This window comes from Setaria italica, chromosome III (assembly GCF_000263155.2).
Source record: "Setaria italica strain Yugu1 chromosome III, Setaria_italica_v2.0, whole genome shotgun sequence".
NCBI lineage: Eukaryota > Viridiplantae > Streptophyta > Magnoliopsida > Poales > Poaceae > Setaria > Setaria italica.
Window position 1 is genome coordinate 3621410 of NC_028452.1, and position 16489 is coordinate 3637898.

A 16489-nucleotide genomic window follows, 5' to 3' on the forward strand; every position below is an offset into this window, starting at 1 on the left:
GCAACCAAGGCTTCCAATAAGAATACTATTTTTTAACTAAGCCAACAACGTTCCAAGGTAACAAATTGTTTGAGCTGAACTGTCACAATATGAATACTGGTTGTAAACAATTTTTTAGAACAAAAGATACCGTGTACCCCTGTTGACATCAAATACATCCTACTCATATACAATTTGACATGGTTTTCCCTGAAAATACAATTAAACCGCTTTTCATAGCAAACCATATGAATGATGGTATCAGTAATCCACTTGAAAGCGACTGAACGATTGAACCACCGGCTAACATGAACCACATTTGCCACAATATGTAGCAACTATTACAATCACAAAAAAAGCAAATTTTAATTGAGCACAACAAAAGTTTAAACCAAATACGCACATCTAGCAATGTTATTTTCATTCCCACGGCAAAGCAAACTGCTACTACAACCAAGGTAAAAGGGAAGAAATCATCTGCTGCAATCATGTGGAATTTGTGAAATCAACGGGATTGATGGATCTTACCAAGCCATCCGCGTCGCCCAGGCCACCCGCGGCCCGGCTTGCGCCGTCCAGGCCGGCCGCGGCGCCCAGGCCCGCCGCGGCCAGGCTTGCGCCACCCAGGCCGTGCGCGCCGCCCAGGCCGGGCGCGCCGCCCAGGCCAGCCGCGGCCAGGCAGGCGCCGCCCAGGCCGGGCGCGCCGCCCAGGCCCGCGTCGGCCAGGCAGGTGCCGCCCAGGCCGGGCGCGGCGGCCAAGCTCCCGCCGCCGGGCGCAGTGCCCAGGGTCCCGCCGCCGGGCGCGCCGCCCAGGCCCGCGGCGGCCAGGCTCCCGCCGCCGGGCGCGACGCCCAGGCCCGCGCCGCCGGGCGCGCCGCCCAGGGTCCCGCCGCCGGGCGTGCCAGTGACGCCGCCGGGCGCGCCAGTGACGGGGCCGGGACGGGAAAGTCCAACCCTAGGGGCCGGATTGGAAGATGAAGGGGGCGGAGGAGGTGGAGGAGGACCTGATCTCCTCATTCCCGGCGGCGGTCCGGCCACCGACGGAGACGAGGCGGCGGCCGGCGCTGGATGCGGTGGGGGAGGAGAAGGAAAATTCTACGATGAAAAAACAGAGGGGCGGCGCGCGGAGGAATTAAACAGAGGTCGAACCGGTACGGGATGTGTGTAATCGATGGCATTGGTGGGTAATTTCCACCAACTCCATGAGGGGTTACAAAACCAGCGTTTTGAGAGCACCCCCTTGGGTGCTCCGTGGAATTGGTGGATCTGGGAGCTGGATCCAATTTTTTTCGGATCTGGAGTTCACGGAGCTGCACCGTTTGGCTGGAAAAAATAGGAGCGGAGCTGTTTTTTTGAATCTGGAGCTGCTTGGAGCTCTGCCAAACAGGCCCATAGTTTGGATTAGATGTAGTTTTGCACTAGCCAAAATTTAGGAGTTATATATCATGTATAGTATTTGCTAAAAATAATGTTTGCATATTTTTGGCCCACTCCATCATATATAAGACAGGTCTGAAGAGATGCTACCATTCTTATTCCTATAGATTACTTAGAACTATAAGATAAGCAATTTTATTTTCATCGATCTCAAGTACAAATAATAGCAAAATAAATTTAAACACGCCTCTTATGTCGGTTGTAAGAACAAGAAAGAAAGTGGTTAGTAGGACGGAGATGTGGAAAGGATATTGAGAGAAAATTTTGCCCTTAAGGGCAATGTTAACGGTGATTTGCATGAGAGCACGTGCTCTTGACGTCTATTTCTTCGGTTCGATGGAGATGGCAGGACTGCACAACTGCACAGCATCTTGGACCGTAGAGAAGACTGATCTCATCGATTCAAAGTTAGAGTTTTCCTTACATTATTGATCATACAAACTAAGGAGCAAGGAGGAAACGAAATCAAAAGGAGCGCGCTAGGCGATGAATTTCTCTATTACTGTTTGATCGGTGCACATGATAATTCCGGGCAGGGGCTTGCTGGTCTCGCGCGGCGGCGCGGCCCTGCCTTGGCTACCGGCCGGCCTTCCCAGAACGCGTCACTAACCCTTCATCAACGTCTTCACCTCCGACGCGAACCTGTCCATGGCCGGGAGCGGCAGCGTGATCATCGCGGCAACTGCGCCCACCCCGCCGCCGTTCCCGACGTGGACGAATAAGCTCAACCCGAACACCGTCGCCGCCGGGCCGGCGTACACCGGCTCGCCCCACCCGAAGTCGACGCGTTGGAACCCAGCGTGCCGGTTGTCGGACACGAGGAACAGGTTCGACATGGCCACATACGGCCGCCCGCGCAGCACCAGCAGGTCGGCCGTGGACCGCGCGTACTCGGCGGTCACTGTCGCCTTCGCCTCACGCACCAGCTCCACCGCGTCGCCCAGCGAGCCGCCGAGCAGGGCCTCCACGGTGACCAGCACCGCCATGGGCACGCACGCGTTCCCGTAATAGCCGGCGGGAAGCCCCAGCTCCGGCAAGCCCCTGATGTTGGAGATGAACACCAGGCGCACGTCCTCGTCCGGCGAGAGCTCCAGCGCGGCCGTGCGGGCGCGCCAGAGCGCCGCCGTGAGCACCTCGAAAGTCGTGACCGTGTCCCGGAGGTTCGGTGGGAGGTCCTTCCTGATGGCGCTGATATCGGACGGGCCAAAGGTGAACGTCCGCATGACCATATCACCCGGCGGCGGAGGCGGCGGCGGCGGCACGGCGTCGAATTCGCGGTGAGGGAACGTCGGCCTTGGCGGGTTGCGTGCCTCTAGGAGCTCGCGGGACCATGGCGGCGCAACGGTTGGTGCGGGGAGGCCGCGGCCGAGCTCCGCGACGGCGGACACGAACTGGGCGAGGCCGATGGCGTCGCAGATGGTGTGGTTGAGCCGGATCGCGAAGACGAAGCCGCCGCAGAGCAGCCGGGTCACCTGGATGAGCAGCAAGGGGCAGCCGAGCACTCCACTGGAGCCGTCCACGTCGAACAGCAGCTGGTCCATGCACGGGAACGGCGGCGTCAGCCCCGTGGCCGCCGCCTCGAGGTCCGCCAGCCGCACGTCGGCGTCGGCCTCCACGAACATCACCCCCTCGCCGGTGCAGTCGACGACCAGCTTCCGCGCCTCCACCTCCCGCAGCCGCCCGGCGAGCGGGTAGTACGGCACGAGCGCCTCGCCGAGCGCGCGGCGGATCACGCCCGCCGGGTCGCGGTCATGCGCGTGCGCCCCGCCGCGGTAGAAGAAGAGGAACGGCGCTTGCCCGCGCAGCGTCTCATGGTCGTCGAGGTCGGACAGGCGCTTCGTCTCGCGCGGCGTCGGCGCGGCAGGGCCGACGAGCACGGGCTCCCGCCGGCGCACGGCGAAGGTGAATGCGGCCGTCGTCATGGCCGGCGCCCCGACGTGCTCCTTTGCTTCCTTCCGCCAAAAAAACCAAGAAGTTGAAGTGACTGCCTTTCGGAAGTGCGTAGTATTCAGATATGCCGAGACGAGAGGCTTTGTGAACGTAATGAACTGTCACGTCGTTTTTAAGTTTGGACAGATATTTCGAACTGAGATGATAGATGCTTGGTTCGTAGTCCTTGTTTCTGAAATGATGCTGCATTTGTCGGAATAAGCCGGCGGGGGTAGTAGGGAAAAATTCAGCGCTAATTAACTGACAACGACGAGGAGTAAATTGCATGAGTATTGGGAGCAGAGGCTTGGGAGTTGGGATTGTACATTGTAGTTTTCGCCAAATTATACTGTAGTTTTCGTCAAGATGCTGGCTGCGAGTAGAGCTGGGACGGGCCGTGCTATTCGTTGGCCGACATTTTGGCATGGCTCAAAGCATGGTATGGTAAATTTTAGACCGTGTCTAGGATTTTGGCGCGACGGGTGGCACGGCACGACACATATTTTGGATTGTGCTTGGGCTGGCACGATACAGAAATAACCTATTAGCACATTTATAAACTATTTTGTCCTAATATTATTGGATCTATGTGTCATATAGCCTAACATAGTTACTACCTATGAAGAAAACCACAAAATCTACCTTAATCATGAGAACGATCGTTCATAACATAACAATGTTGCATTCTCGTATGACCACAGACAGTCATAACATTCACCTACATCATCTATATGTATAATAATGTTTGTTTCCTCTATTAATTTTAGATTTTTTTTCCTAGTGAGAGCAAAGTACGTGTAAGCAAAATTAGCACCAATAAAAAATAAGCGCATGCATAGTGAGAGTCGTGCTTAGACTGACACGGTATGAAGTCGTACCGGCGTGTCACGAGCCGTACTTGGACTTAGTAAAAGACTGCACGGCACAACGTGCCTAACGTGCATAGAAGTCCAGGAGGCACGAGAGGCCCGGGCCGGCACGGCACGGCCAAAGTCCCAGCTTAGCTGCGACTAAGCGTTCAGACAATCAGACTCTGACCTCCGGTTTTGTCTTGTTGCGTTGAGGTATAACAGCAGAGGTTTCTTTGCAGGATCTCTAGTCGTCATCGTCATAGCCTAAAGCAAGGACGGGACCTAATCCAATAATTGTAAAGACCCATTCAATAAATTTTCCAACAATATGTTAAAACCTTTTTTCTATTTGTGATGTTCTCAAATAATATTTTCAATAGTTGAAATATAGTCTATCCTAAGTGTTGCACCTTTTCAGTAGTATATCTGGGATCTGAACGCCTAAAAAGTTACAGCATTCCTTGGCCAAGGTGAACCTCAGGAGTAGATCGATACCCCACTGTTTCTTCACAGGCACTTGCCCGGACCACCACCCTTGGCCAACATCACTATCTCTGACGTGAACCCATCCATGGCCGGTTCTGCGACGGGCTTGCGCCGTTGGCCACCGCTGCTTTGCGTGGCGCAATGATGAGGTGAGGTCACAGTGTTCAGAACAGCATCACAATTCAACTCGTACATGTTGTTTATGAGTAAGACAGTCACAGAGATACATATCGTTTTAAGACTAAGACAGAGACTTCCTTGTACATGCGCATGCATAACACCAAACGAAAAGTATAATGTGTTCCATGAACGAGGGTAACACCATTATTTTCCAGGCATTCTACCTTAGTCCATTTTACTTGCGACCATGAGAGCTGAGGGCTTTACTCCCAGCAACCAGGTAATCCGAATTTGAGATCGAAACTTCTCATCCGTCCATGATGCTGTTGTTCTTGAGCAACCTCTTCCTGTCCGCCATCACGGTGGGCATTGTTGTCTACGATTTCTCCTGGTGGCGCTACTGCCAGTCCACCGTCACCGTGGGCATTGTTGTCTATGATATCTCCTGGTGGCACAACTATCAGGGTGAAAAAGAAAAGATCAATATTTAATTTTGCAGCATCTGTAAACAAACTAAAGGAAAATGCTAGCAAGACTGGACTGATATGCTCACCAGCGTTCTGTTCTGGAACAACATCAATGGTGATATCCTTGGGGATTTCTTGGTTCAGTTCTTTACTGGCTGAAAATATAGATTGAAATAATGAGCTCATGAGAATGCACATACATGGTGCGATCATCTAAACGACATCTTGGGGGGTTGGTTAATAGTTCACCTGGGCTGGTAGCTGTAGGTTTTGCCACAGTAGTCTTGCAACTTGCCCCCTATATAAAAGGTAGAGATGATATGAAGTTGTATGTAGGACACGTTAGCTACCGGTGGAAATAATGGTTTTATTGGAGAAAGACATCCATGACACTAGCTTCAACAGGCAAAATTGATCAACTTAGATAATGGTTTTAGCTCACCTTGGCTTGAGTTGGTGGCTCGGTATAGCAAATACCATCAGCTTCCAGAATATCTTTTACCTCCTTGATTGATCTGCATATCTTCCCTGTCTCCAAGTTTTTCCAATACTGCAGAACATGTAAGCATTATAATTTAACTTGCTTCAGTCTTTCACTTTCTACGACAAATTTTATTTGGAAAAAATATTAAGATACAAAAAAACTTTGAGTATGTTGTGAGAATATATAGTGAGAAAAATGTATTACAGTGAATTTCGCAAACTACAAATATGTCCAAAAAGCTGCACCATTAATCAGAGAAATGTACCAGAACAATATGGGAACCTGTCAATGATAGAAAAGTAAATAACAATAAAAATGTGTGGACACCTTATCTTTTCTGCCCCTTTCACGTTCCTTTACTTCAAGCCTCCAGTCTCTGTCCTCTAGAAACTTCCATGGAAGTGCAGGCTTCCTTCCTCGACGAGTTGGTGCCATCACTCTAAAGATTAAAAAGCTAGAACAAGAAAAATATTTGCTATATATAAGCTGCATCCTACATTGCTAGTAGCAAATGGTATGGCATACATGACAATAAAACATCCTCATAAATTAAATATTAATATTGTGCGTCTGAGGTTCCATGGAAAAATCAAATAAACACAAGTTATGCTAACTTCAACACTGAATGTCTTAGAGCTTCAAAATGATAACACACATCAAATTGATAAACACAATAACAACATGTCTTAGAGTTTCAAATGGTTGGCAAATTCAGAATTCCATATGAACAATCTAGGACAAGGTTAGGGTCTGCTTGGTTCCCTTGCTAGCTTTGCTAGCCTCGCCATGCCTAGCAAAACTAGCCTTGCCATGCCTAGCAAAACTAGCCTTGCCAGGGAAGGAGAGCTGAATCAGCTCGCTGCAGCAAGCAAGCAAAAAGCTTGCTATCACAGGCACCGAGGCAGGCAGCAAGCAAATCCAAACACTATGCTTCTTGCCCAGCGAGGCGAGGCAAGCTCCGGCAAGGGATCCAAGCTGACCCTTAATCTGTAGATGTGGTACATTGGCTTATGGACTATTCCTCAATTCTTCCTTTGAGCCTCACCTAAAGAAGAGAAAAGATAATACAGACATGAGTGCAAGCAGGATTTGCATATGCAATGGAGGAAGGTAAACATGTCAATGCATAGCTGATTAGCTGTTAGAATTGGCAAGTCAACAGTATTTTGTGAATTATTACTCTCAATGCATGCATACATGCCGTGGAAATTAACATTCTTTTTTCTATAATGACAAGTGCTACAAAATGGGGAAACTATAAACTTTACTTACCAGCAAGAATGTTCTCCTTGCATAACTTCAAATGATGCCTCAGTTGCCAGTTCCTCACATACAAATGGGTCTATGTAGATCACCTTTATCTGATTTGGCAATTTACTGGATGGAGCAATTCATAAATGGCACCATATATTTCATAGGGCAACAACAAACATTTAAAAAAGGTGAAGAGACACAAAGTAATCCTGCCACTCAACAAGAACCACCAAGGAATAAATCATAGTGAAAATATATTTATTAATCCAGTAGACCCAATCAACATCGGCACGGATCAAATTGAGGCACGCAACATACTCAAATTAGTAACTTTTTGGGACACATCCATACTCAAATTACCAATTTTTTGGGATGCTTTACATTGAAAAAATTAAAAAGCTTCGAGGGAAAGAAAGAACACGGACGCACCTTACAGATCCTACTCCTCGTCTTGATTGATGCAAGTCTCCCTCTCCCCCGGCCCCTCTCGAAGAGCTTGCCGAAAGCTGAGCATCCGTCAAAAATCAACAACACAAGCTAGGGTTAGGGTTTGGATAAAAAATTTGGAGTGGAGAGGGAGGGAGGGAGAGAGGGAGAGGGAGAGGGAGAGGAAGAGGAGAGCGGATGGTCCTCGCCAGCGAGGATGCGGCGGAAGCTACGGGAGCCCAGGGGCGCTGCAGTGGAGCGGTGGAGGTAGCCGGCTGCCGCTTCTCATGGCCGACGGCGGTCATGGCACTGAGCTCCAACCTCTCCGCCCTCCTCCAAATTTCTAGCAAGTATAGCTAGATTAGTAGCTCGGCCATAGAATGGTGTGATGGAGGAGGTGCAGCGAGGTGGTCGTGCTTTGACGAGATCAAAGGGGCTGAATACATCTATGGCATTTCGTCAAACACTCTGCGAGCATGCGACCATCCGGCACGATGAGCGCCACTGCGCCGTCCGCCGCGTCCTAGGTCACGGCCCCGGCCGCCATGGAGATCTCACCTTCCATGCACTGGATTACCATGTTACTGAACAGCGGCCACGGCGGCATCGGCGCTGACTTTCACCGTGCGCCGGCTTGACCCAGAGCTCGTCGGCCCTGCTGAGCCGACGCCCCGCGAGACGAAGCGCCTGTCCGACATCGACGGCCAGGAGACGCTGCGCGGGCAGGTGCCGTTCCTCTTCTTCTACCGCGGCGCGAACCTGTCAATGGCCGGGCGTGGGCGCACGATCATCGCGCCAACTGCACCCACTCCGCCGCCGTTTCCGATGTGGACGAAGAAGCTCACCCCGAACGGCAGCGCCGCTGGGACGCCGTACACCGGCTCGCCCCGCCCGAGCTCGACGCGTTGGAACCCGGCGTGCCGGTTGTCCGACACGAGGAACAGGTTCGCCATGGCCACATACGGCCGCCCGCGCAGCACCAGCAGTCCAGCAGGTCGATCGTGGACCGCACGTACTCGGCGGTCACTGCACCGCCGCCTTCGTCTCCCGCACCAGCGCCACCGCGTCGCCCAGCGAGCCTGCCAGCAGCGTCCCCGCAGCGCAGTCACCGCAACCACGGCCCAAGGGCACGCACGCGCGTTGCCGTAGTAGCCGGCGGGGAGCCCAAGCTCGGGCACGTGCCGGAAGTTGACGACGGATACCACCCTCGTCCGGCGGGAGATCGAGCGCCGCCGTGCGGGCGCGCCAGACGGCCAGAGGGCCGCCGTGAGCACCTCGAAGTCGAAGGTAGTGGCCGCGAGGTTCGGCGGGAGGCCATTAAACACGATGTTGAAATTCCTGCTATGATGGTGATTATGTGCCATATGGAAAATAACGCCTGTGCCCGAAACTAAACAAATGATGATCATTTTAGAAGAGAAGTATATATTGGTATCATTGATCAAATTAGACAAGCTCGTATATATTGGTATCATTGATCAAATTAGACAAGAGCTTGTTCGATGAGATCAATATGGAGCTACTTTCTTGTATGGCAGCCTTCAGTCTTTCCAATTCATTTGCTTCGTTTGACGCCCAGAAGGTACATAGATTGGCTAAATTTTTATCCTAAGGACTTCTCCAACAATGATTTGCTAAAACTTGAATTGCAACTTGATAATTATATTGATGACATGCGACGAGATGATAACCTCAAGAATCTAGACAACATCGTTGATCTCTCAGTTAAGCTTGTTCTAACATGGAGGCACAATGTATATATGGTTTACTTGCTTCTCAAATTGATATTGCTTTTACCAGTAGCAACAACGAGTGTTTGAAAGGGTATTTTCTGTATTGGTTATAGTGAAAACAAAGTTAAGGAATAAGCTAGGTGATAGTATGTTGGACGATTGTCTAGTCACATTTATTGAGCAGGATATTTTCTTCCAAGTGAATGAAGATAATATAATCAAGACTTTCATATCATTCAAAAAATAGCATGTAAACAAAGCAAACAAGTAATATTGTAAGTTTCTTTTATGCTATATTTCAAACTATTTGTATTTCATTTGACTATTTATATTGTGATTTGTTGTTGTTTCTAGCATAATTTTTAAATTTAAAACTTACACCATGTTGTCCAGTGCACGTGGTTTACCGAATTAGAATATAATTTTACCAAACTATAAATGATTTTATCGAATTGAATAAAATTTCTTTTTTACATACCTACGGTAAAATCGTAGGTCCGCCACCGTCTGCACCACGTCCCTGAACGGTGGCGGCGGCATCGGCAAGGCGAGGGAGCGCCTAAGCCGCTTTTGGTGGGCTGCGCGTCTCTAGGATCTCGCGGGACCACGCGGCCGGCACCGTCGGCGCCGGGAGGCCTCGGGCGATTTCCGCGACGGCGGAAACGAATTGGGCGACGCCGGCGGCGTCGCACGTGACGTGATTGACGCGGAACGCGAAGGCGAAGCCGCCGCAGAGCAGCCAGGTCACCTGGATGAGCAGCAATGTGCAGTTGAGCACGCCGCTCGAGCCTTCGACGTAGCACAAGAGCCGGTCCAAGCACGGGAACGGCGGCCTCAGCCCGGTGGCTGCCTCCAGCTCCGCCAGCCGCACGTCAGCGTCGGCCTCCACGAACAGCACCCACTCGCCGGTGCAGTCAACGACCAGCCTCCGCCCCTCCACCTCCCTGAGCCGCCCGGCGAGCGGGTAGTAGGGCACCAGCGCATCATCGAGCGCGCGGTGGATGACGGCTGCCGGGTCGTCGTCGACCGGCGGCCCGCCGCGGTAGAAGCAGGCGATCGGCGTATGACGACGAATGACCTCCATGTCATCGACCGACGGTCACCGGATCGCGCCGGCGCACGGCAAAGGTGAGCATCGCCATGGCCTGGATGTGCTCCTCTGCCTCCGGTTAGATAGAGGCGTCAGCAGAGGATACTAGAGTTGTTGCAACTTCCTCACGCCGCAATTGTCATCAGTTGACAGATTTAGGATGCCTCGTGTTACAATTTTCAATCTTTCAGGGACATATCAAGGGCTGAATGGCATCACACCTGCGCCTGTACTTGTCATGTTTATTAGGTAAACAGCAGATGATCTTGCAAGGTACAAGAACAGACCCCGAAGGATGGCAACTCTGAATAAATTTCATATTTGAAGAGCAAATACAAACTCCCCCATCCAACTTCCTGCAAAGTGAGGAAGTCAGGTGCCAAGTATCAAACCCCTAGGTGGCTACATTACAACAGAGCAATTCCAATAAGCAACAGGCACCACATCTTGTTTTACATGGGAACATAAAAAAGTAAGCAATCTGAGCGAAACAGAGCTTTAACCACTCCCTGGGTTTCAAGGTACACTCTCACCCCCTGGCTTCACAAAAGCTCGGTGCGCCCTTCTGCTCCATGCCAAGGTTGGAAAGAAAATCTGTGTTCTACTTCTCGCTCTTTTGGAAATACATTTCTGTTATGCGTTGTAGTATTGCAAAAATCTGCGTCATCAACCCCAACGCAGGGACTTGATTCAACAAACGAGATGTAATAACGCTGTCTAGTGATAAGCCTACTCTGTAAACATCAAATCTAGGCCATTTGATTCCTGAGGATGGCTGCTTCCATTTTCTTCAAGTATATCACATGCATTTTCTTTTCGCATTTTCCGCTCTTCAATCAGTGCTTCAATCGAGTCTGTACAGTAAAGCCCCCTCGAGTGCCCCTGAGGTCTATCAGCTACAATGAATTTGTTGCCCTCTCTGCCTCGTTCAGGAAAGCCAGCCCAGACTGCAGGAAAGCATGGAAAAATTCAGGCAATTATGATAAGGAAATGCAGTTAACTATGAAGTCACTGCCAATTCTCTCAAATGTCTGTCAGAACTTTATCAAGTTCAGTTTCAGAACATAAAATGTGAGTATGTGTGCTTGTGATTCCAAGTATCTCTAACAATAAAATGCTTCTATACAGTATTGGATTGGAGCCAAGAAAGGGAAAGAACAACTGAGATAGAACCAATATCATCAGCCTCAGGTTTCTGCTAAGGAGATGAATGCATACTTATCAAAGCTGGCCTTCAGTTGATTGCTACCCCATAAGAGTGCATGTTTGGGCTTACAGGGCTAGTGGTAAATAATGTTCCATAGCAAAGATTTGGTTCATCATCTTAGCAGAACTACCAAAAAAGGGTAAATAACTTGGTGTACTGGGTAACTGTTAACAAAAACCAGTTTTATGCTCAACTTATGGGCCTGGCCAACACTGAAGATGATCATATAAAAAAAAAAGAACAAATGCTTCCAAGAACAGATATGATGTAATAGTTGAAACAAATACTAGCACTAGCATCTATAAATGTATAAGACCAGGATTGCAGCCTGCCTCTGCAATATTAATAATGTGCCCACTAAACAAAATTTTACATTTATGTAATGAAGTTGAAGTATTGTAATTACTTATGCTTTCAGAAATCACCACAAAAGATACAGCAATATATCAGGTTGTCCTCTGGATGTGCTTTATTATACAAACTAAAAGTTGAGATTCCATTTTTTGCAAACATCAGCACATCAACAAATATTTTGCAGGACCAAACATTCAATTCGAACTTTTTCACAGTAACATGTATGTGCCACTTAAAAAATTTCAGTACATATAAGGCCACAGAAGATATTTTACTCAATTCTGGTCAAGCTATCACCTCGATTAATATATATGTCCACAGATAGTTCTCAACCTGGGCTTCCAGAGAGAAATGTGAGTATTTAGTGTACAATAATGGAAATTTGGCACACTAAAGCTCCAAAAGACAGTTTAGTTCGAAAGCAAGTAAGCAACAACTTTGGTGTGACTAATTTGCAGCTAAGCACATTCAAACTTTCTATTTTCATTAACTTGTTATACATTACCCAAAAAATGCTGCAATGACTGGAGCAGGATGGAAATTTACCTGCAAAGTGGTGGAAAACAATTGAAGCTGCAACTGTAACATTCAGAGATGCTGTTCCACCACCATACTGAGGGATGTAGACAAAGAAGTCACAGATCTCACACTCTTTTTGTGAGAGTCCTGTACCCTGTCAGATGAAACCACCCAAAAAATAGACAGTTAATTTAGAATAGAGGGCAAATTATGGCTGTGTACTAATAAGAACCTCTAACTGGTTTAGGGTAGTATTATGCAACAGCCCTTTATAAAATTTTCATTACAGAACTCAAATAGCATCTGCGTTAGCATCTTTATGTTATCAAATGATTGTACAGTTGATGCGAAGCATGTGCACATTTTGTAAGAGAGATACATTTTTCTTCCAAATACACTTTGGTCAAGCTAATTAATGATTGAATACCAATACCATGCTGCCTTCAATAGGTGCCTGATTGAAACAACAAAAGGAAAGCTAATTTTAAGGAATGAGGTGTTCGCACAAAATTTACAAGTGCCCAATGAACATATCTGACTATGTGAGACATGGCAGCGATTACCGCAATTGGACACCACTAATTCCCATCCCAGTCCACGAAACTAAGCTACACCACGATTCACCATTCAAATTGCATTCCAACCAACCTAATTTCGCAGTCAGCACTGAATGAAGAGAATCCCACTAACCTCGTTGCCGAATAGGAACGCGGTGCTCCGGCGGAACGGGTGAGCGGTCACCGGCTGCGCGTCATCGGTTATCTCCACACCGCAAATGTCACACCCTCTCTCATCCTGCAGCAAAGGCACGCACAGAAACTTGTCATTCATGATTCACAAAACAAAACGAAGGGGACTAGGGTTTAGGGGTTAGTGAGGCCGGGGGGTGCTGCTTCAGAACAGAGAGGGCTTGCTTGCCTTGAGGTACGCGCGGGCGAGGGCGAGCGAGGCGAAGTGGCGGAAGCGGAGGTGCGAGGTGGCGCCGTGGCTGCCGAAGGCGCTGACGTCGCGGCGGCCGACGACGACCACCTCCGCGACGCCGAACGCCGTGGCGCTCCGCGCCAGCGTCCCCACGTTGTGCCGCTTCGCCACGTTGTGGACCACCACCACGCTCTCCACTGCCGCCGCCGCCGCCATAGCCGCCGTCTTCGCCGCGCCTGCTCGATTCGTCGGGGTCAATGTTGCCGCCGCCGCTGTGTTGATGTCGCCGACTCCGTAGGGATAGCTCCCGTGCACCGCCTCACTGATATGTGGGGCCTACACCCGGAAAGGATCTGATCTACGGTGCACCATTCACAACAGGGATCGTGTGGGGCCGACTTTTTTTTTGTTTTTTTACCTTTTTACGAAAGATTCTCATAAATACACCCCTGGCGGAATACACGTCTCGGCCGCCAGCCACCCTAGCGCCAAGGTCCATGCGCAGCTGCTGACGTGGATGCCGACGTAGCGGGGGCTTGGCGCCATCCATCATGACGCCAAGCTTGGCGCCGTAGATCTTGGCGCTAAGCTCCCGTCACATCGGCACCCACGTAAGCGGCTGCACATAGACCTTGGCGCCAGGATGGCTGGCGTCGAGACGTTGTAGCTTGGCGCCAGTATGGATGGCACCAAGCTAAGGATTCATTTTTGGAATTGGTTCCGTCAAGGATCTATTTGTAAGAATCTTTTCGATAGAGGGCTAAAAATAAAAAAGTCGGTCGTGTGGGTGGGACCAAATGCCGATGATACCCCGAGAACATGGACCCACCTGTCATAGAGCCCGTGCCATTGAACGGAGACCGATTCGGTTAGGACTCTGGAGACAGCCGGGAGGATAGGAGAGTCCGATCCGATCGGAGACGGTGACTCTCCGATATAACCGCCGCCTCGCCGCCGCGAACTACCGCCCAAATTTTCGCCCTCCGTGAGACGAGAAGGGATCCGCATCGACCCGAAGGTTCGCCGGCCGGGCAAGATGCTGGAGGAGCTGCTCATCTTCACGCGCGGCGGCCTGATCCTGTGGGCGCTCAGCGGCAGCGGCGGCGCTGCCGTCAAGGCCTCCCCCATCGATGCACTCATCCGCTCCTGCCTCCTCGAGGACCGGTCCGCCGACGGCACCGGCGCCTCCCAGGACGGCAAGCGAGCGTTCAAGTGGGCCTTCCACAACGGGCTCGGCCTCGTCTTCGTGGCGGTGTACCGGCGCGTGCTCCGCCTCCTCTACGTCGACGACCTCCTCGCCGCCGTCCGCGCGGAGTTCGCGCGGATCTACCACCCCAAGCGCACCAACTACGACGGCTTCAGCGACGTGTTCCGGCAGCTCCACCTCGAAGCCCAAGCGCGCGCCGAGGAGATGAACAAGTCTAAACAAGCGCCTATTGAGTCACGTCCGGCGCCGCCACCATCGGTGTCGCACGACGTTGATTCCAATGTTCCTGGAGATTCTGGGGGTAATGCTGGTGGGAGGAAGCAGGACGGCTCCGACGGTGACTCCGGGAAGGACGAATATTCAGGAGAACCCGAACCCAAAGATGGCGGGGCCTTCAATCTGAGTATGTTACAATTCCTGCGAGACAAGTTCATTCATAGTAAGAACACTGACACAAAGAAGAACAAACCCGACAAAAAGGGAAGACAAAAGGACCACGACAAGGAGCCTTCCCACAAGAAGCTGGATTTCTCAGACCCAGCTGAAAGGGGCAAGGTGACTGATCATGTGGCAGTCAAGGAGGGACTAAGCAAGATGGACAAGGATGAACAGGTTGGAGATGTCTCCAAAGCGAAAGGATGGTTCTCCTCAGTGTTCCAGAGCATTGCAGCAGGTAACAGTGTAATTGGCAAGTCTGATCTGCAGCCTGCGGTCAAAGCTCTGAAAGACAGGCTGATGACCAAGAACGTTGCGGAGGAGATCGCAGAGAAGCTTTGCGAATCGATTGCAGCAAGCCTTGAGGGCAAGAAGGTAGGATCTTTCACAAGCATAGCTTCCACCGTCCAGGCAGCCATGGAGGAGGCTCTTCTTCGCATTCTGACCCCAAGCCGATCCATTGACATTCTGAGAGACGTGCACGCTGCCAAGGAGCGTGAGAGGCCGTATGTCATCGTATTCGTTGGGGTGAATGGAGTCGGCAAATCCACCAATCTTGCAAAGGTCGCTTACTGGCTCCTCCAGCATGACCTCAGTGTGACCCTTGCAGCTTGTGATACCTTCAGGTCTGGTGCCGTTGAGCAGCTACGCACCCATGCTCGCAGGCTCCAGATACCGATCTTTGAGAAGGGCTATGAAAGAGATCCGGCAGTCGTAGCGAAGCAAGCGATCCAAGAAGCAACCCGGACCAAATCAGATGTTGTCCTTGTCGACACTGCTGGGCGCATGCAGGACAACGAACCGCTCATGAGGGCGCTCTCCAAGCTCATCAACCTCAACAGCCCGGACCTGGTCTTGTTCGTCGGGAAGCGCTGGTTGGAAACGACGCCGTCGATCAGCTGACCCAGTTCAACCAGAAACTGGCCGACCTGTCGCCTGTTCCAGCTGCAAGGTTGATTGATGGTATCCTGCTTAGCAAGTTTGACACCGTCGACGACAAGGTTGGAGCAGCGCTTTCCATGGTTTACGTTTCTGGGGCTCCGGTTATGTTCGTGGGATGCGGTCAGTCTTACACCGACCTGAAGAAGCTGAATGTCAAGTCCATTGTTAACACCCTCCTCAAGTGACGCTACTACTACATGCGTTCTCTGCCCTTGTTGGTTACTACCTTCAGTTCCCTATGCTCTTTGTAATAATCTTCGCATTGGACGTGTACCTTTTTGTTATACTTGGTACAAAGTGCCATGAATTCTACTTATAGTCATATTTGCACTTAGAAGAAAACTAAATTGATGATCTTCTGCCATGGCTGTGCCTTCATTTGTACTTTTGCAGGGTTGAATGTTTACTGTCTAAGTGAGCTTTTTTAAAAAAAATTCAAAAATCATCTGTTTCCAAGTTTCAGTCACATTGTAGAAAACGTTCTTTCTATCTATACTTCTATATTGAAGTTCCTGGACTGGACCAGCGGAGAGGCCATCAGGTACTGTAGCAGTCCATGGCAGGTGGGTCCTTGGTTGGGAGGGTATCTGCGTTTTTCTTATGCGAGTTGCAACCAGAATCATCTAGCGAAATCGGCTTTGCTTGCTT

General features: G+C 50.3%; 4 protein-coding genes and 1 pseudogene across 4 annotated transcripts; 1 reads left to right on the plus strand and 4 right to left on the minus strand.

Annotated features, from left to right (window-relative positions):
• Positions 1 to 1787: 1787 nt before the first annotated feature.
• On the minus strand, positions 1788 to 3438 carry LOC101776438 (benzyl alcohol O-benzoyltransferase). The gene has a single exon (XM_004960384.3). The coding sequence runs from the start codon at positions 3336 to 3338 to the stop codon at positions 2022 to 2024; it is 1317 nt and encodes a 438-aa protein (XP_004960441.1). The 5' UTR covers positions 3339 to 3438; the 3' UTR covers positions 1788 to 2021.
• A 1528-nt stretch (positions 3439 to 4966) lies between these two features.
• LOC111256680 lies at positions 4967 to 5657 on the minus strand. The gene is made up of 4 exons (XM_022825038.1): positions 5652 to 5657; positions 5519 to 5567; positions 5356 to 5424; positions 4967 to 5259 (listed from the first exon to the last, which is right to left on the minus strand). Exons 1-4 carry the CDS (start codon positions 5655 to 5657, stop codon positions 5066 to 5068), a joined length of 318 nt encoding a protein of 105 aa, XP_022680773.1. The 3' UTR covers positions 4967 to 5065.
• Positions 5658 to 6711: 1054 nt separating this feature from the next.
• Positions 6712 to 10250, minus strand: LOC101779981 (annotated as a pseudogene).
• Positions 10251 to 10547: 297 nt separating this feature from the next.
• On the minus strand, positions 10548 to 13559 carry LOC101776840 (putative TrmH family tRNA/rRNA methyltransferase). The gene is made up of 4 exons (XM_004960385.3): positions 13255 to 13559; positions 13027 to 13131; positions 12364 to 12490; positions 10548 to 11203 (listed from the first exon to the last, which is right to left on the minus strand). Exons 1-4 carry the CDS (start codon positions 13471 to 13473, stop codon positions 10986 to 10988), a joined length of 669 nt encoding a protein of 222 aa, XP_004960442.1. The 5' UTR covers positions 13474 to 13559; the 3' UTR covers positions 10548 to 10985.
• Positions 13560 to 14121: 562 nt separating this feature from the next.
• Positions 14122 to 16219, plus strand: LOC101777247 (signal recognition particle receptor subunit alpha homolog). The gene is given in 2 exon segments (XM_012844381.2): positions 14122 to 15764; positions 15767 to 16219. Coding segments are annotated over 2 exon segments (1731 nt in total). The 5' UTR covers positions 14122 to 14293; the 3' UTR covers positions 16027 to 16219.
• Positions 16220 to 16489: the final 270 nt, after the last annotated feature.